The sequence below is a fragment of the Delphinapterus leucas genome, chromosome 2, assembly GCF_059928025.1.
Source record: "Delphinapterus leucas isolate spDelLeu-1000000601 "Yukka" chromosome 2, BTC_Dleu_Yukka2, whole genome shotgun sequence".
Lineage (NCBI taxonomy): Eukaryota > Metazoa > Chordata > Mammalia > Artiodactyla > Monodontidae > Delphinapterus > Delphinapterus leucas.
This window is the reverse complement of record NC_143130.1, coordinates 38,243,147-38,264,541: the sequence shown is the minus strand read 5'-3', so window position 1 is coordinate 38,264,541 and position 21,395 is coordinate 38,243,147. Positions and strand designations below refer to the sequence as shown.

At 40.9% G+C, this 21,395-nt stretch overlaps 1 protein-coding gene and 1 pseudogene across 1 annotated transcript in view; one reads left to right on the top strand and one right to left on the bottom strand.

Moving 5' to 3' along the window:
- The window catches only part of ADAMTSL3 (ADAMTS like 3), a 376,368-nt gene that overhangs the window by 170,538 nt on the left and 184,435 nt on the right, over positions 1-21,395 (top strand). The window contains 1 exon segment of the mRNA XM_089906711.1: positions 45-171. Coding sequence (XP_089762837.1) covers positions 45-171 — 127 coding nt within the window.
- Positions 17,986-19,019, bottom strand: LOC111164708 (transmembrane emp24 domain-containing protein 2 pseudogene; annotated as a pseudogene).

Here is a 21,395-nt window from a genome sequence, read left to right as displayed (position 1 = left end):
TATCTCTACCCACTCCTGACCGCCGTGCTTCTGTCTGTCTGCAGGCAGTGGGCTGCGACCGACAACTGGGGAGCAACGCCAAGGAAGACAACTGTGGCGTCTGTGCTGGTGACGGCGCCACCTGCAGGCTGGTGCGGGGACAATCAAAGTCACACGTTTCTCCTGAAAAAAGTAGGTTTTAAACCCGATACGATGTTACCGTAAAACATGTGCTTTAGACCGTCTGATACTAGAATAACATTTTCCCAACGCTAAGCTTTTTCGTTGGAAAGAACTTTTGACCCGTGTTCTAAAAGACAAATTTCTTCCAAAAAGTGTAGTATATCAAACTTTTTTTCCCATTACCTCTTTTTTTAAGATTTTTTTTTGATATGGACCATTTTTAAACTCTTCATTGACTTTGTTACAGTATTGCTTCTGTTTTATGTTTTGGTCTTTTGGCCAGGAGGCATGTGAGATCTTAGCTCCCTCACCAGGGATCGAACCCACACCTCCTGCATTGGAAGGCGAAGTCTTAACTACTGGACTGCCAGGGAAGTCCCTATTCCAGTTACCTCTTCTAAGACTACCTGTTTCTTTGAACATATGCCAATACAGAGTATAACTATTTTTTTTTAATTTGCTGATTTTTTAAGGTAAGCTATGAGTCATTATTTTTTTTGCCCCCTTCTGATTGCTAACAAGGTAGAAAATACCATCATGCATTTTTTGCCCATTTATACTTCTTCAGGTTTCAATTAGCTGCTGAAGTCATTTACTCTTTTTTCTATTTGGATGGTGATCTTTTCCTCACTTGTATCATGAATATATACTATTTGTTTGTCTGTTGTACCTATTTCTAATGTTCTCTGTTTGTCATTTGACTTTCAATATTGTTTGTGTTTGTAGAATCAGTAGTTTCTAAGTTCTGCATATTCAGACTTTTCCATCTTTTAAGTTCAATAATATCTGCTTTAAATTTTTTAAAAAAAATTTGGGGGTCGTCAGCTTTTTCTGTAAAGGGTCAGAGAGTAAATATTTTAGGGCTTTTTAGCCCATATGGTTTCTCTCTCAACTACTCAACACTGTGCTGTTGCCAGGCAAAAGCAGCCACAGACAACCCGTGAACCAATGGGCACAGCTGTGTTCCAATAAAACTTTATTTACAAAAACTAGCCTGCAGGCTGAATTTGACCCTCAGGTTGTAGTTTGCTGACCCTTGCCTTAAAGGGAAAAAATTATACATGTGCGCCTTCTGCCAGTGCTTTTTTTTGTGTGTTCCTACTTTTAGTTTTTTATAAATTTATTTATTTATTAAATATAAATATAAATTTATTTATATAATATTTTATTATATAAAATATATATATATTTGTGTTGGGTCTTTGTTGCTGCGCACGGGCTTTCTCTAGTTGTGGTGAGCGGGGGCTACTCTTCGTTGTGGTGCGCGGGCTTTTCATTATGGTGGCTTCTCTTGTTGAGGAGCACAGACTCTAGGTGCATGGGCTTCAGTAGTTGTGGCTCGCGGATTCTAGAGCGCGGACTCAGTAGTTGTGGTGCACGGGCTTAGTTGCTCCGCTGCACGTGGGCTCTTCCCAGACCCGGGATCTGACCCGTGTCCCCTGCATTGGTAGGTGGATTCTTAACCACTGCACCACAAGGGAAGTCCCTGTGTGTTCCTACTTTAAACTCTTTTATTTCTTCGTGTTTATTTGGATGTAACTTATGAAATAGGGATTTTACTTATTCTTCCAAAATGAGGAGAACCTTACAGGAGGGGTGGAAGGTGGGGAGGATTTTCCAGGCAGAGGAAACACAAAGTTCATGGTGTGACCCTAGAGGGAAGCCTGGACTTTGTTGAGGAACTACTAGGATTGCACATTGGTTAGGGTTGGGGGAATAAGACAGCAGGCAACCATAAAGGCCTTCATCATTGTGCTTCACATTTCAGGTTAAATGGAGTCATTGAAGCCATTTAGGCAGTGGAGTGGCATGGTTAGATTTGTGTTTTAATGAAATAATTCTGGCTGCATGTGGAGGTGAGCCAGGAAGCAAGGCGTCTAAGCAGGATGCTGTTTTTAAATATTCCAGGGCGTTTGAAATAATGAGGCCTTGGTCGGGAGTAGTGTGGTGGGAGAGGCAGAGGAAGAAACAGATGGGAGAGAGATTGAAGAGAGTCAGTGGAGTTTGATAATTCTTTGAATGAAGACTGTAAGAGAGAAAAGAGAGGTAGGGTGTTGCAGATTTTCCAGCTTGAGCAGCTGGGTGGATTTATTTGCTGTTCATCAGGGTAAGGAATGCATGGAGAGGAGATGCATATCAAAGATAATGTTCATATACACATGTTCCCATTTCTCTTCCCTCCTGCGTCTCCCTCCCTCCCACCCTCCATATCCCACCCCTCTAGGCGGAACATATGTATATGTATAACTGATTCACTTTGTTATAAAGCAGAAACTAACACACCATTGTAAAGCAATTATACTCCAATAAAGATGTTAAAAAAAAAAAAGACAAACGTTCACCTCCTTGGGTTTTTCTTCTTTCCCGAAATTTGGCCCCTTAAGTATTCAGTGCCTTGGTACCTATCTAATACCTTCAAACAGATGTTGATTGTCTTTGGAGTGGAGGAGTTGATCTGAAACATGATAGTCCGTTGTTGCTAGTGGCAAAATCCCCATCTTGGTGCTCTTTAGCTATAAATTAGCTGAGTCCCTCCAAAGAGAGTATATAGAATATATCAGGAAGTCATGACAATTTAGCCAGGGAAAACGTTTAAGGGAATTCAAGTGAAAAGATAATGAAAAGAGTAGGTAAACTCAGAACTTAGCCAAAGCAGTATAGAAGCTGAAGGAATAAGTAATTCCAAAAAGGAGGTAATAGTCGGCCATGTTAAATGCTGTTTTGAGGTGAGCTGGAATTAAGGTCCAAAAATTTCTGTTTGGCAGTTTGAAGCCAAATTTGTGACCTTAGCAAGAGTGGTTTCAACGAACTTCTGGCTGAAACCAAAGCCTGAATGCAGTGGGTTTAGGAGTGAACAGAAGGTGAGAGAATGTATCAAGGGAAGGATTTTCCCAGGAATAAGGGAGGGGTACACACCCACACCATGTCAAGAACTGGATAACTACAGGCACCCTTGAGAAATTAACTGTGTTCCAATACAGTGTTTTGTCTTTTTTTAAAAAAACTCTGTTCATTAGGAGGTGGAGTCAGCTGCTTAAGAGTGAGGGCTCTGAAACAGATTCACAAATGGGAATAATAATTATGCTCAGCTCTTAGGGTCATTGTGAGGATCAAATTGGACTATATATGAAAAAGTGTCTGACACAGTTAACACTGTGACTGAAGGATAAAGATGAGGCAGATGACCCTGCTCTCCAGCCATCCTTTTCTTCATTAGAAGCTATGATCTCTACATCACTTCCTTCTTCTTTAGGATAAAACATTGGCAAAGGGATTAACAGTAGAAAAAACAAAATTTTAAGTACAACAAAGTATCTGTGCAAGCTTTCGGAATAGTTGTAGCAGGAGGGTGCTTAGTGACTTGAGAAACAGGTTTAGTATTCTTTCATTGCAAAAAAATACTATCATATAAATTGTCTGTTGCAGACAATAAGCACGAGTGGGTGTTTTGTGAGCTAATACTATGGTGCCAAGGAATTATGAAAAGATTTCAGGCTCCCTAAAATATAAATAAAAAATAAATTAAAGATATAAAAAATAAATTAAAAAAATAAAACAAATTCACAGATGTAGAAAACAAACCTGTGGTTACCAAAGCGGGGGGGACAAATTAGGAGTTTGGGGTTAACAGATACAAACTACTATATATAAAATAGATAAGCAACAAGGATATACTGGATAGCACAGGGAATTATACCCAATATCTTGTAATAACCTGTAATAGAATATAATCTGCAAAAATACTGAATCAAGCTGCTGTATACCTGAAAGTAACACAGTATTGTAAATCAACTATATTTCAATAAAGAAAGAAAAGAGTGAGGGCTGTCAGGGACTCGAGAATGCTCGCATCAAGGAAGGGAGGATAAGGAACTCATCAAAGACAGTAAGGAGGGGAATTCCCAGTGAGACTCCGTGCTCTCACTGCTGGGGCCCGGGTTCAGTCCCTGGCAGGTGAACTAAGATCCTACAAGCCATGCAGCGCAGCCAAAAAAAAAAGAGGCAGTAATGAAGTAGAGGAGTAGCTGCAAGGGGGCCTAGGTGAGACTGGAAACCATGAGATCCATGGGCTTCCTGAAGGAGCTGGCTTTGAGTGGTGGGGTACCAGTGAGAGATGCATTCTATGGGAATTCACAGAAGACCCAACTTATAGATACAGGAGTTTACATATCTCTTCTAGCAAGAAGTCTGGAGCTGGCAGTCAAGTTTGGGGAAGCTGTTTTACTATGTTTTTGAGGAACCAGGCTCCTCTCTCTCCTTCACCAGCTTAGAGTATGGCTTTCCTCTGGGGTTGCTAAGTCACTATTTATTAAATACTCAGACAACACATCCACACAGCAGATGATACAGAAGAAGGTGGTGCAGAAGGCATTCTTTTAATACTGTGCCCTTTAGTCAGGAAGGGGCGTCTTCCCCAGGGAGTTTTGCCTTGCTGACCAGAACTGTGGCATATGACACACTGGCTTCTAAGGAGCTGGGAAACCAAGTATATCACATTCCATCCATTCTGTTATTAGTAATATTGATCTAATGCTTTATAATTCCCAACATTCTCTTCAGGCATATCATTTAATTCCACCAGCCCCCTTACATTGTGGTTTTGACATTGTCCGACCCATTTTACAGGTGAGAAAACTAAGGAATAGAGAAGTTAAGGAATATGGTTAAGAAATTGGAGTCTGGGGCCAGACTGCCTGGGTTTAAATCCTGGGCCTGTTGTTTACTAGCTCTGTAAACAGAACAAGTTTTTGAACTTTTCTGTGTATCTTGACTTTCTCATTTTAAACTGGGAACAGCGGTTGTACCGCCTTTGTGGAGTTATTGTCAGGATTAAATAACTCAGTCATGCCGAGCATTCCAAATAGTGTCTGGCACCTAGAGAGAGCTCAGTAAATGCTAGCAATATTTTTATTAGAAATATTGCTCATATGGGTACCAAAGGATGTCACGCCTCTAACATAACATTAAATGTAAACAGATTTCGAAATCAACACTTGGTCCGCCGGGGCATTGTTTTTGAGAGAGCTACTGATGGGTGTGGAGGAAAGTCTTGTCAAAGGTGTCAAAACACAGAGAATTGTACGAGAAACCAAAGATAGAGGAAAGAATAAGATCCAGAGGAAGACAGTGAAGAACCAGGCAGGGCTGTGAAGAGTTAACTAGGACAGCTTTGGGATGAGAGGACTAATGGGGGAAAATCATCACCAGCTCAGGCCTTGGGGGAAGTGCCTGCAGTTACTGTTGGCTTTAAAAAGTGTGGAAATCTCATCAGAAAAGATGTCATCTTGTCAGGGTCTGAGAGAGATTAGAAATTGAGAAAATTCTAATTGAACCAGAGTAGAAGCTGAGTGAAATTGGGTCAAGAAACCAGTCTTTTTGGAGAAGTATGTGGAGAAGGCCCTGGGGTGGGAGGGGATGGGATGGGGGCTGGGCTGGCTGAAAGGGGCTTACCTGCTTGACTGCATCGTTCCTCACTCTTGATAAGGTACTTCATATCCTCTCTCTCTCTCATTGAATTTCAGCTTTGGGATTATAGATCCTTTCGAGAATCTATTGATAATTATGCATTTTCTCTCCAGAAAAATGCATGTGTCCCCATAAGCCCCAAATTTGCCATTCTGATTTTTTTGAAGGGGTCTCAGACCCCTGATGCCAGTTCAGGACAATCCAGGAGAAGGGCCCCTAAAAATCTAATATTTTTGATTAATTTCTGCAAAGGAAGGGCAGCTGGAGCTCACAGACAGATCCCTGAATGCAGCGAGGAGAGCTGTGTGGTGAGAGCTGGGGGCATCCCGCCGGCTGCTGACGAGTCTTCAGGCTCCATATGCCTGTACTGGGGCTGAGGCCAGACTTAGCAAAGATGCCTGCCTGCATGAAAACTCGGTGCTTCTCATCCTCGCTTTTCCTTACGGCCCCTTCATGTCTGTTGCTGCTCTGAATCTGGCCAGCTGAAGCTGTTTTTTTGGCTGGGGTTTTCTACGGGCCATATGGAAGCACTTCCCTATAATCGTGCTTTGTGTGAAAGAAATGTGGGAAACGAAGCCACGTCAGTCCCTAAGTGTGCATCACCAGACCTGTGGGGTCCACCAGGCTCCTCCGTCCTCACCTTGCCAAGCAATCATTCCGATCTTCCCCCGGACTTACACTGAAGGAGGCCGTGGCCGGGAGACGCTATTGGCACAGCCCTGCTCTGGAGAAAGAGCACAAGGTTGCTCAGCGGCCCTCGTTTCCATCCTGCAGGGAGGCAGATTCAAGGTGTAAGAGCCTGGAGCCAAAACCTTTGCTATGAGAAGTATCAGAAATTAATCCACATACAGCATGCATATTTCCTGTTCACGGGCAGGAGAGAGACTGAACTAACAACTGGCATCAATAACTTTGGCTGTTGGAACAGGGAACTGGAAGCCACTCCGTTTTTAAAGAGGGAAAACTCTAAAAACAGTAACACCCCTATTTGGAGCATCTTGATTTGGTACTTAGGGACTCACTTGTTTTACCAGGTTTGCCCATTATTTTGGTCTTGTCCACACAAGGGCATGCACCCATGAGACAAATAAATAAATAAGCTCAGCTTGTCTGATATGAGCTGTTTATGTAGTTGACCCTTGAACAACACGGATTTGAACTGCATGGTTTTGGATTTTCTTCAGCAGTAAATACTACACGACCAAATGATCTGTGGTGGGTTGGACCCACCCACTCGGAACCGCGAACGGATATGAGGAACTGGGTATAAGGAGGGCCAACTGTAAGTTATACTGAGATTTTTTTTTTTTTTTTTTTTGGCCACACTGTGTGGCATGCAGGATCTTAGTTCCCCAACCAGGGATTGAACCTGTGCCCCCTGCATTGAGAGCATGGAATCTTAACCACTGGACCGCCAGGGAAGTCCCTATACTCAGATTTTTGACTGGAGGGGGTTGTCGCTCCTAACCCCCGCGTTGTTCAAGGGTCAACTGTACATTTTTCCCTGGTGGCAACTAAGCCTATTGATACAGTGATACCTAAGGCTGAGCTGGAACACCAGCATTACGCTTAACTTTGGACATCGTGAAGATAACCACACCTTCTTACAAAGCATCCCTGTGTACTCCCGACAGATATAGCATCCTGGGCTAGGCGGACTGTGGGGCTGCCTCACAGTGTAATTCTCACAAGGTTTTCTCTTCATACACTCTTCATTTCTCCTTTGACTGTCATTTCCAAAGATAATCTGTGCATTTAACTTATTCCATAACAAAGAAGACTGTATTGGCTTGCTGGCATGCTAGACAGATTGGTTCCCCTTCCTCCTGCCTTCTTATTTCATTTTTTTCTGCCTCCTTATTCATCTTTTTTGAGCAGGATTCTGATGGATAAAACTCTTATGCTAGAACTGTGTGTGGCAAATGAATATTCAAACCAAAGACCCTGTTCATTTTATTTAGTTTTGACTTTATTACTTTTTAAAAATATTTCTTGGCTGCGCTGCACAGCTTGTGGGATCTTAGCTCCCCGGCCAGGGATCGAACCCGTACCGCCTGCATGGAAGTGCAGAGCCTTAAGCACTGGACCACCAGGGAAGTCCCAGACCCTGTTCTTTTTAATGGGACGTTTCCCCATTTAATTCACGAGAGAGAGCATGGCATGGAAGAAGATCCCAAGACTGAAAATCTAGAGCCCTGGGCTTTCGCCCTTGCCTTGCTCTTTCCCATGTTTTTATGCTTCTCTTATGTCCTCTGCATGAAAAAAAAAAAGAGGAAAATGACATGCAGGTGCTCTTGAGAAAGAATGTCATTGAGGCTGATTTTCACAGGGTAGCAGGACTGACCAGGAACTCCCCAGCTTAATACCTCTTTGTGAATTGCCTTTAGTTTTACACTTATAATAAAATCCATACCCCTTTCCATGACTTTCAAAGTCTTGTGGATCTGGCTCTTATGTTATGTCATGTGTGCCATTTTGCCCCTCATTCACTAGTCTCCCCTCATTACTGACTTTCTGGATGATTTTAGAATGCAAGGTGCCCTTTTCCTCCATGGCTTTTGCATCGACCAATCCCTGAGCCTGGAACATGCTTCTCCCAGCTCTTAACTGGGCTACCTCTTTTTCAACCTTGAGCTCAAGTGTCACCTCCTCAGAGAGGTTTTCTTTGACCAATCTACCTAAAGTCAGCCCTTCTCTTTTCTATTTCCTTCTTAGCCTTTATTGCAAGAAGTAATTATTTCATTTACAGTTGTCTCGTAAATAACATGGGTTTGAACTGCGCAGATGCACTTATACGTGGATTTTTTTCAATAGTAAAGACTACAGCACTATATGATTCTCCGGTGAATCCCCAGATGCGGAGCCTTGGATACAGAGGAAACACGGATACGGAGAACCAACTATAAATTATACACGGGTTTTCAACTGCGTGGAGGTTCAGTGCCCTTAACCCCCGTGTTGTTCAAGGGACAATTGTGTTTATTTGTTTAATTGGTCTCTCCTACTAGTCAGGCATTGCAAAAGCAGACACCATGTCTGTGATTTTCACCATTTTATTCCTAGTGCTTGTACAGTACTGAGCATGTCACAGGAGCTCAATAACTGTTGCACGAATGAATACAGGCTCTTTGCTGGAGACAGCTCTGCTTCCTATTATGTATTCAGTGAGACTAAATAATATTGTGCAACAGAACTGGACTGGAAGCCAAAGCCTAGGGTAATAACCTCTGCTTGGCCACTATCGGCGATCTTAGGCAAGATCACAGGAACTTCGGCTTTTTCATCTGCGTCCTGAGACTGTTAGCATAGATGATTTGTAAGACATTTTTTATTTCTGAAAGTCTATTAAATATATTTGTAATTTATTCCTTATTTTCAAGCACAGAGATCTTGGGATTAAGTGGAGCTTAGAGAAGTAAGTCCTAGGATCTCATATGAAGAATTTTCCAAAGCTTTAATGAAAAGGTTCCACAGAGATGGCTTGTCTTCTTAAAGAGCACAGGAGATTTTACATATTTATATTTGTTTACACAGCCTTCTTGGCCCCAAATTCCCTGTCTTTGGTGATAAGGATGCCTTCTACCCACCCTGGTACAGGGAGGGTAGCTTCCCCTGAGATTTATCTCCTGCTTTCCTCCAGTAGAGGGTCAGAGTGTCCTTCTTGCACTAGCTGTTTCTCAAGTCCCTTTAATTCAAAATAATCAGTGTGCCAAAGTGGCATATTTGGGAGTGACATATTCTGAACCTCTGCATCCCATTACAGAGTCAGAAGGCAAATGACCATTTAGTCCTCACCAGGCTCTTGATTTCTTAGATGCAGTATGAAGGGCAGAAAAGAACTGTTACACCAGGATGCTGGGGAACATCTGGACAGAAAGATGTTGTTAGATGCTGTATGTAACATAGCCCCCTCTACCGCATGTTATTTATTCAAAGCTAGTCCTGGAAACACGCACCAAAGCATATACACTGTTAGGCACTCGGCCTGTTACCGTGCTCTTTTGGGGTAAAGGCATTTTGAGCCCTTAAAGAGATATACCTCCAGGTTGTTTCTACAGAGACACCAGGGCTAATAGCTAAGGACACTCATTTGCAGATTCAGCAATAAGAGACATCCATGATGTAGCACATGAGCAGCTCAGGGCAGGAGTAGGGATGTCATCGCAGGGCGGGTGTAGGTATGGGAATCGGTTTTCAGTGTGCAGCCGGTTGCTCTCACCAAGTCAAATCCCTGCCATGTCCCTTCTCTACTTTTGAAAAGACGGTTGTTAATTTCTGATTTTTACTTTGCCCATCTTTGTTCCATGGCACGTCTCATTTATCCCACCTCTGTGTCAAAAGGCATTATGTGGACAGTCCTCCAGCTTCAGAATCCGTGTAGTACACACTGGCTTTCCCTTCTTTCACCCCCTTAGTCCCCCACCACACCCACAGAGGGACCGATAGGCTCGAATCAAACTTGGCTACCCTAATTTGGAAAGTTGTTAGCCCCTGTTCTACACAATGTCGTTTTAGGTTAAATGATGCCAAGTGGTTATGGGTGTGTAAAAGCATTAATAAACACCATTTTTGTGTTTATATGTTTTTCAGTTTACAAAATGAATGCTTTCACACGCATTATCTCTTTTTAAAGGAAAATAAGTATTATTTTTCCATAGGGTTATTATTATTATTAGCATCAGCATTTATTCAGGTACTTTTCTTCCTTTTTTAAAAAAATAACTCCTTTGTTTTTTGGGAATGGAGAGGAGATTGGAGGGTGTGTGTGTGTTTGAGCCTAAAAAGGCTGAAGAAGATACATGCAGGGTCAAGAAAGTAACAGGAAATATGCTTTTGACCGAAAGTTTTGTTCGGCCAAATACCCAACCAGATTTTAAAAATCAAAAAAAACAAAAACCAGGCATGGAAAAGTGGAAATGAGGTTGTTGAAGTGAGAGTAATAAAAGAGTCCATCTCTTTTCTTGTGTCACCACGGAATGTGTGTATTTAGGTTGGTGTAGTTCTAGTTTGACTTTATAGTGAAAATAAGCGATCTGGTATAAATTACAGTCCTTCTGGGCTGAAACTGATGTCTATTGATTAGTTAATGTTGTGTGGACAATTTATTTCCTGTACATCTTGCTACTTAGCAAAACTGTGATTCCGCGGCAGGAAATGAGACATAGAAAAAATATGATGGAACAGCTGGACTTGAGCGTTTATGGGTGGGAGGGAGGTTAGTGGAAGCAAACTTCGTAGATCCTTGGGTCAGCCCAGTGATTGCAAAATCAAATAAGTGAAACCCATAAAATCAAAGTCTGTAGAGAGTATACTTGTGATGGGAGAGTTTGGGTTTATACAGTTATAACTTGGTCTCAACAGTAGAAAAGTTGAGTGCACTTTTTGGTTCTGACCCCAGCCCTACTAATTAGGAAGTCTGTGATCTTGGGCAAGTCATTTAAACTTGCACAACTTCAGTTTTCTTAATTGTAGGAATGGGTTTTTACTAGAACAAAGGAGGCATGTATCTCAGGTTACCTAGGGTTGTGCCTGGGGGCATAGTACGTGCTCGGTGTGGTTTTAATAACTTTTGCTAACCCAGTCCTACTGGTGGTTAAGTTCTCTTCTAAGCCCTTTGCGTGTATTATGTTATTAAATCCTCTCAACAACCCCTTGAAACAAGTATTCTTATTATCCTCATTCTACAGATGTAACTGAGACACAGGGAAGGTAGGAACTTGCCCAAAGTCATACAGCCATTGTAAGTGGCGGAGCTGGTATTCTAACCTAGGTTGTCTGGCTCCAGGGCCTGTGATCTTAACCACCATTCCGTATTGCCTCTCCCAGTAGTTTGTAGAGTAAAAATAATGCAAATGACATTAAAATTGTGATGAGAAGCAGCCCTGGAAGATGGCACAGTGAGTAGCAGTATCAAGGATCTCTTACCCCAAATTTCAATGAAAAAAATTTGAAATAGTTCCAAATAATGAAAGTGTTCCCCAGGAACCAGTTCCCAGCACCACCACCAAATCTGGGTGTTCCCAGACGTGGACTTGCTGTTATGAACATCGTAGGATGGGGTAGAGAAGAAGCCTTCCTCCATCTGATATGTTCTCAACCATTGGATTCTACACGATTAGAAAGTATAATCTTTTAAAGCAGCCTCAGAATCAGACCTGATTGGTGGCCTCATATGCAGACTTGTGAGAGGAGGTTTTAAGTGGTCTATACTTAACCTGTCCTGAAGCACAAGAAGCAGCTTGCTCCTGTGAGATCTGGGTCTAGCTCCAGACTGAGGGGGAATTAACCTGGAGGCCATTTGTCTGGGGCTTAAAAGTGTCCCATTGTAACGGGGGAGACAAGGAAAGCATGATAGCAGTATTTATATCAGAACTAGTAGAATCTCAGGCAAAAAAAAAAAAAAAATCAAAGAGGAGTATTTTATATCCACCAGTAATCAAAAAATAGTCTTAAAAATTTGTGAATACCATTACATCAAAATGTATAAAGAAAACAAAGCCCTATGGGTCTGTAAGAAGAAATTGAAGCAAATAAAACTGCTATGAAAGACTTGAACACACTTCAGTCAGTAGGAGCTGCACAGCAGAATTAGTAATGTTACATTAACAGGTATTATTGAGCATTGAATTTTGACGGAATGTAATGTCTTTTCAAGCACTTATGGACCATTTACAAAAACTGATTCTATGCTAAACTCCAGAGAAGATTGTAAAAAAAAAAACAACCTCAATAAAATAGAAACCATCAGAAGAGACCTCGCCCTGCAGCTGCACCCATCCATTCTTTGCTCCCTCCCATCACAGAGTCACAAGTGTCTGTCTTCCTTTCCAAGGCTAATTAATCCCTCCATCTGTGTCCTGGATTCCAGCCCCCTCTACTTCCTCAGGGATCTCATCCCACCCATCATCCCCTCTCTCTTCTTTATCCTCTCTTGTCTCCTTTTCCCATCAGTGTTAAATGTGACCAGATGTCTTCCATCTTAAATAGAAATATAATTTACAAAATATGTGTGTGTATATATGTATACATAATATATGTATATGTATATTAGTATGTGTGTATATATATATATACATCTTTTCTTTTTTTTTTTTTTTTTTTTTTGCGGTACGCAGGCCTCTCACTGCTGTGGCCTCTCCTGTTGCGGAGCACAGGCTCTGGACGCGCAGGCCCAGTGGCCATGGCTCACGGGCCCAGCCGCTCCGCGGCATATGGGATCCTCCCGGACCGGGGCACGAACCCGCGTCCCCTGCATCGTCAGGCGGACTCTCAACCACTGCGCCACCAGGGAAGCCCCATCTTTTAAACTCCATATCTCCAGCTACCACCCTAATCTTTCACCTACCTTTATTGACAAGTTTTGGAAAAACTGTTTACATTTCCTGTTTCTACTTTTTTGCCATCATTTATTCCTCAAACCACAGCCTCCTGTGCTTACTACCCAGTTGAAACTGCCTTTACAAAGCCCATTAACAAGCTTTTTACTGCTTCATCCATCAGCACTTTAAGCCCTCATTGGTAGAACATTTGGTACAGCTGTCCCCTCCCTCCTTAAAATTGTCTACCTCACAAGGGTTCTCACTTTATTTCTGGTCGGACCTAGAATTGTGCCATTTCCTGCAGAACAGTAAAGAAATGCTGAAAAGTTTGTGACTACAGAGCCATCCCTGCTTCCTGGACCTGGAGTTTTCCCTCACCCTGGGTCAGCGCTATTGGAAACATAGCTCACAGATGCTCTGTAGCAGCATCATACGGAGGCTGCTGGATGGGCAAATTCTTGGGCCCCACCCTAAACTTCTGGGTCAGGATTTCTGTGGGGGGAGCAGGCATCTGTGTTTTAATAAGTTCTCCAGGTGATCCTGGGAGGCACTGCCCTGTAAAAGTACCACAGGGACGTCAGATGTATCAAACTGTTCTGTAGGAGAGTTACAGAAACAGAAGGGAATTGCAGTTTAGGAGGAGAAGGCATTTAAAACTGTACAGCATAGGTTACTTTTCCATAATCTAAGGACGTTGAATCCTTTCCCTGCTTCTTTTTTTTTTTTGCTACACCGCAGCATGTGGGATGTTAGTTTCCCAACCAGGGACTGAACCCGCTCCCCCTGCATTGGAAGCGCAGAGTCTTAACCACTGGACCACCAGGGATGTCCTAATGACATTAAAGCCTTACGTGGGGACTCTTATAGGTCGCTCCAACTTAGCCTTGCCCAGCTGCCCTGCAATGTGCATTTCCCCACAAGTTAGTACTGTAGGTGACTGGGGTTCATTGCTCTTTACACACATTTCCCCCGAGTTTGAACCATCTGGCTAAAATAAAGTGCCAGGGGTTCTAGTCTAAGAGGTTTCACTTAAGTGTATAATTGTCAATGGATGGTAGTTGGAACACACACACACTCACATACACACACACACATATACATGCACACACTTACACAGGATAAATGCTTCTCAAAGACACTGTAGCCTAGTTCACAAAGATTTTCTAAGAGAGCGCTTAGCCCAGTTGATCTACCCAAACAGGATTCCTTCAGCTCAAGAAAGCTTTCTAATTTATTATTTTCAAAACAATTTTTGTTACATACATGTCTCTTTTATTTAGCCCGTTTATTTTTTCATAATATTGACTTTTTAAAGCGTTCATCCCAGTTGTCTTATAGCATTTCCCATATTCTGTGTTTGTCTGATTGCCATTTAATTTGTTGATCTCCCTCAAGTATTTCCTATAAACTGAGCCGTGAGGTCCAGGGCTTGATTAGAACTGGATTGAACATCTGTGTGATGTCAGCCTTCCCAATATTAGTAATGCTATGTTTGATCACTTGTCTAAGGTGGGGACATACAGATCACTCTGTTATGTAGATCCATGTTTCCTTGTAAGAAACCTGCTGGGTGTTATCTTAAGGTGTTAAATATTCTGTTTTGCAACAATTTCTCACATGATAGGTTTAGCATCTATTGTTGCTCCTGGCTTGAAATAGTACTTACACTGGGGTTTGGTTGCAAATGGTAATTTTCTAATTCTATCATTACCTCTACATTTACTTGCAGACATTCTTCTGTAAAGAAGCTCCCCAGTCATTTATTTCATTTCTCACTCTGTATTCAGGGATTTTTATTTATTCAATGTTTTATAATATTATATAGACAGTATTCATTTGGGGCCTCATATAGTCCAAAATGTGGCCAATGGGGGCAGTTCAAGGTGACTCCTTTTGACATAATTCCATTGGATTTTAAGCACTGCCTTGCATTCTAAAACAACAAGATGTTTTAGGCTCTCTTTGAATTTTTTTCCTTCTCCAGACCTAGAATTGCCTGTATTTTCATGGAGCCGTGGTTCTTTTCAGTGGGGAATGGTATTTAGAGCCCAAGATATAGGCAATACTTATTATTCCTGGGGGATCATGGCTTCCAGGCCCTTTTCATTACAGAGAACTTTGAAAGTACAGAAGAGAGAAAAATGAAGACTTCACATCTATGGGCCTATTTAAAGTTTATTTTATGGTTTCTTTATTTTTATCATTTTTAAATAGAGATATTTCTTGACAGAAGTCAGAAGCAAATAAAAAGTTAAAAAGTTGTCTGTACTCTATGTTATTCATCAACATAATATTATTGACTCTTCTACCTTAAATAATGACACAGTGAAGAACATGTGTTTGGTTACTGTCCTTAGCATTTTGGTCAGCCTCAGCTTACTAAGAATTGTAGTCATTCTGACTCTACTTGGAGATCCTTGTCACCCTCTGTTATTGTAGATGCCATCTTAAAATCTGAAGCCACTGGAAAATTTCCTGAATAATTAAAAAAATAACATTGTAGAAAAAAATCAGTGCATTTTTTATTGTATAAAATTTGGAAAATACAGAAAAAAACATAAAAAACACATTGAATATGATGTTAGCTGTGGGTTTGTCATATATAACATATATGCCCTTGTTATTTTGAGATATGTTCCTTCTATGCCTAATTTGTTAAGAGTTTTTAATCATGATTGAATTTTGTCAAATGCTTTCTCTGTGTCTATTGAGATGATAATATGATTTTTTTCTTTTATTCTATTAATATGATGTATCATATTTGTTGATTTGTATATGTCGAACCATCCTTGCACCCCAGGGGTAAAGCTCACTTGATCATGGTGTATGATCATTTTAAAGAGCTGCTGAATTTGGTTTGCCAGTATTTTATTGAGACTTGTTGCATCTATAATATATTCATTAGGGATATTGGTCTACAGTAGTTTTTTTCTTCTTGAATTTTAAAGTAGTTATATCATTTACAAATAAGGTTTTAAAATTTTATTTCCAATATATATTCCTCTAAGTTATTTATTTTCTAATTACATTGACAAGGATAAGAATGTGGGGAAAAAAATGATGATGATAATCTTTGTTTTGTTCCTGACTATGGTGGAAATAATTCTAATGTTTCACCATTAAGTCTGCTCATGGCTTCTGATTCTTTATTAAATTGAGGGTGTTTTTTTCTGTCTCTGGCTTTGAAAGGAATTATTGTAATGCATGCTGAATTTTGTTAGCTACTTTTTTCTTTTTAATTTTAGAATTTTATTTATTTTTTATATAGCAGGTTCTTATTAGTGTTAGCTACCTTTTTATATTCATTAAAATGATCATAATGTTTAACTCATTTGATCTGTTCATATAATCAATTATATTAATAATTTTCCTAATGTTGACTCAATCATTCATTTTTATAATATGCTCTATTTAGTCATGATGTATCACTCTTATGATAGAGTTCTGGAATTTACTTGTGTTATTTTATTATTTTTACATCCACAGTCATAATTCAGATTTAGTTCACATATTGATTTATGTGATCTCTGTGTCTGATTTGGGTATCTGAGTTATTTTAGCTGTGTATCACTACTGGGAAAATTTCATTCTTCCTCTATCTGCAACTTACTTGTTTGCTTTAAGGGTTTGCAAACTCATCCAGCAAAACATTTGGGCCCTGGTTCTTTATTTTCTTCTTTCTCTCTTTTTCTTTTGTGAATAGTGTTTTTAGCTTTTTTAAATGGTATTTTAAAAGTAACTTATCAGTACATTTCATTATAGAAAACTCAAAATGTGTAGAACGATGTTTCCCTTCACGCACTCCTAGAACTCTTTTCTTTCCTCAGAGGTAACCACTGTCAATGGTTTGGTGAAAGAGAATGGAGACTTTTTTTTTTTAAAGTATTGTTTATTTACTGGACCTGGGGCAGATTAGATACACAACCAATTTTAAATTTACATCTTTTAACTCAATTTTGAAGTGTTTTCACACACACATGCACACAAATTGGCATGCAACAGTTGTCCTAGGGTAAAACACAGTCACCTTAAACTGTTGCAATTATTTTCACCCAAGGTTGAAAAATTGTTTATCCTGAACATGAAAACCTGTAACAAATTTAAATTAATTGTATAAAACTCGTTACTTGTAGTTTTCCCCTTGCAAAGATCCAAAAATAATGTACAAGTAGCTAATATACATCAGTCACAACATAATCCTGGATCATCCCCACACCAAAACTAGATGCTCCTTTAATTTTAAACCCATCATCAGAGGCCAAGAGAAAGTCATTTCGTTTTATACAAAACAAAATTCACATGTGCCAAAAAAGAAAGACCCAAGAAAAACAGAAACGAACACCCTAGTACTGACAGTAATGTTCAGTGCACTAATTAAACAGTGACCAAAATGCCAGTGATCAAAAATAAAATAGTGGCTGTATATCACTGCAAAGAAATCCAAGAGGCTTTTAACCCTTTGGCATCAGAAATCCAGATTTTTCCAATTATGTGAATGCATACCTCCTCCGTGCCAAGAGTAGAGAAAGTGGATGAGCCAGCGTAGAAAGAAAAAGAACCACCATTCACTGCAACACCCAGAGAATTGGCTTTAATAGACACTTCTTACAAGGTTAGACAGAAACCAAAAAATGGTTATTAGCTGCTTGTGTCAGCAATTTTAAGTGGAGGCGATTGAGTGCTAAGGTTCAAAGTAAAACTTTAAAGGGGAAAAAGGCTGTTGGTTTAAGTCTTATCTTTAAAGCAAAAACAAGATAGACAAAGTATAAAAGTACCAACCTGGTAGCATCCCCTAGTCACAGAGCTCTGCCATTAGGCTGGACAAAAAATGTCAGGGTTCAGATTGTTGTTTCTCATAAGGACTGAACAAAGTGAATCTTTAATGACTTGAACTGCAGGATAAGGGATCCCAAGAATGCAGTCATTTTAGTAAAGTGCTATCAGTAAAGTACTATCCTGAACAAGCTGCATTTTATGATGAAAACAAAAGGAAAGAAGATATCATAAGGACTATGCACCTATATTCCACTTACAGTGTTTGAGTTCTGGAAGGACCTGTATAATGGAGGAAGAATTCAAATATGAAACCATGCCAATCACATGTCAAATTTCACTATAACTTTCCTAAAAAAGTGTTTTCCCCCAATATCTGTTAATCACAAAGAAACGGAAGCTGTGAATGTACAGTTTAGAAAATAAAAACATAGAAACTAATGACATTATTATGACCAAGACGTTTGGTAAACAGTGAATTATGAGTTTGGGATCATCAGCAAAAGGCTTTTTAAACAACCCTCCGGACTTCAAAAAATCTCTTCAGGTAGTAGATCCGTCCCAGTGTCATGGCAACTAGAACAAGAGCTTCCAAGAAGGACCAAAGGACCACTCTGCTGTTTGTGCTGTCATTGACTGCTCTGTGTACTCTCTCCCGAACTTCCATGTATTCCTGTTCATGCTTTACAGCTGTCATCGCCACTGCGAGCTCATTAATCATTTCTTCTAGCTTGTTCTGGTGAGCTTCTCTTTCCATGTCCTGTTGTTTGGGGGCCTCCCCAATATCAATGGTGAACATCACTATCTTTGGAGTCATGGCGGACATCCTACTGCTAAAACAAAACTTATACGTTCCATCCATGTGAGCAGCAAATGTGTATTTCCCACTGGACTCCCAGTCTCCTTTATAAATTCCTTTATTATCAGGCCCTGTAATCTCCACGTCAACGTCCAGGAAGCCGCCCTCAGCCACCTGGAAGATGAGGCCCATCTTGGTCCCCGAGGTGACCCGCTCGAAGAAGCACTCCTCGGCATGCGCATCGATGCTGACGGAGTAGCCCGAGGCCGTGGCCAGGAGGGCGGCCCGGAGCACCTGCAGCTCAGCGAGCGTCACCACGGTGGGGCTGGGGCTGAAGCCAGGACCGGGACTGCGGCCTCCAGAACCGCCGTCGCTGCCGCCACCGCTGTTGTCTCAGCTGCCGCCACCTCCAAGACTTATTGTTTAGTGGGCTCAGGCTTTCAGTTTTGCAAAATGAAAAAAGTTCTGGAGATAGGTTGTGATAATCTGTCTTACCCCATCCCCTGGCAAAATCCATTCTACTTTCTGTCTCTGTGAACTTGACATACCTCATATAAATGGAATCATACAGTATTTATCCTTTTGTGACTGACTTATTTCACTTAGCATAATGTTTTTGTGGTTCATCTACGTTACATAGCGTGTGTCAGAATTGCCTTTTTAAGGCTGAATAATATTCCCTTGTGTATATTTACCGCGTGATAGATTTCCACTCATCTGTGGATGGACACTTGGGTTGCTTCCACCTTTGGCTGTTGTGAATAGAGCTGCTGTGAATATGGGTGTACAAATATCTGACTCCCTGCTTTCAGTTCTTTTGGGTATACCCAGAAGTGGAATTGCTGAATCATATAGTACTTTTATATTTAATATTTTGAGGAACTCTTTTCCACCGTGGTTGAACCATTATTTTGTATTTCCGTCAGCTGTTCACAAGGGTTCCAATTTCTTCACATCCTGACCAACACTTGTTATTTTATCTTATTTTTAAAATAATGGCCAGCCTAATGAGTGTGAAGTGGTATCTCCTTGTGGTTTTGATTTGCATTTCCCTAATGATTAGTGATGTTGAGCATGTTTTTATGTGCTTATTGGCATTTGTATATCCTCTTCGGAAAAAAAAGTCGATTCGAGTCCTTTGCCCACTTTTAAATTGGGTTCCTTTTTGTTGTCATTGTTTTTGAGTTGTAGGAATTTTTTTTTTTTTTTTTTTGCGGTACGCGGGCCTCTCACTGTTGTGGCCTCTCCCGTTGCGCAGCACGGGCTCCGGATGCGCAGGCTCAGCGGCCATGACTCACGGGCCCAGCTGCTCCGTGGCATGTGGGATCTTCCCAGACTGGGGCACGAACCCGTGTCCCCTGCATCAGCAGGCGGACTCTCGACCACTGCGCCACCAGGGAAGCCCTGTAGGAATTCTTTATATGTTCTGGATATTAACCAGAACATATCTGATATGTGATTTACAAATATTTTCTCCCATTCCATGTGTTGCCTTTTCACTGTATTGATAGTACCCTTTGATATGCAAAAGTTTAATTTTGATGTAGTCCAATTTATTTATTTTTTTCATTTGTTGCCTATGCTTTTGAACTCATATTCAAGAAATCATTATCCATATAATTGTTTTTTAACTTTCTTTTTTCATTAATCAATATATATGTTGGCAGTCTTTCCACATCAAGTAATGTGGCTTCTACCAGTCAGAATGACCATCGCTAAAAAAATCTACAAACAATAAATGCTGGAGCTGGTGTGGGGAAAAGGGAACCCTCGTGCACTGTTGGTAGGAATGTAAATTGATACAGCCACTATGGAGAACAGTATGGACGTTCCTTAAAAAACTAAAAGTAGAATTACCACATGACCCAGCAATCCCACTACTGGGCATACACACTGAGAAAACCATAATTCAGAAAGAGTCATGCAACCACAATGTTCACTGCAGCTCTGTTTCCAATAGCCAGGACATGGAAGCAACCTAAGTGTCCATCGACAGATGAATGGATAAAGAAGATGTGGCACATATATACAATGGAATATTACTCAGCCATAAAAAGAAACGAAATTGAGTTATATGTAGTGAGGTGGATGGACCTAGAGTCTGTCATACAGAGTGAAGTAAGTCAGAAAGAGAAAAATACTGTATGCTAGCACATATATATGGAATCTCAAAAAAAAAAAAAAAGGTTCTCAAGAACCTAGGGGCAAGACAGGAATAAAGACGCAGATGTAGAGAATGGACTTGAGGACATGGGGAGGGGGAAGGGTAAGCTGAGATGAAGTGAGAGGGTGGCATGGACATATATACACTACCAAACGTAAAATAGGTAGCTAGTGGGAAGCAGCCGCATAGCACAGGGAGATCAGCTCTGTACTTTGCGACCACCTAGGGGGTGGGATAGGGAGGATGGGAGCGAGATGCAAGAGGGAGGAGATATGGGGATATATGTATAGCTGATTCACTCTGTTATAAAGCAGAAACTAACACACCATTGTAAAGGAATTATACTCCAATAAAGATGTTTAAAAAAAATGTGGATTCTTGGGCTTCCCTGGTGGCGCAGTGGTTGAGAGTCCGCCTGCTGATGTAGGGGACATGGGTTCGTGCCCCGGTCCGGGAGGATTCCACATGCCGCGGAGCGGCTGGGCCCGTGAGCCATGGCTGCTGAGCCTGCGCATCCGGAGCCTGTGCTCCGCAACGGGAGAGGCCATGACAGTGAGAGGCCCACGTACCGCAAAAAAAAAAAAAAAAATGTGGCTTCTTATCATTACTTTTATCAGTTGTAGCATATTCCTTAGTATGGATATACTGTTGTTTATTTAACACCTCCCCAAATGGTGGATATTTAAGTAGTGTTCATTGTGCTTTTTTTTAA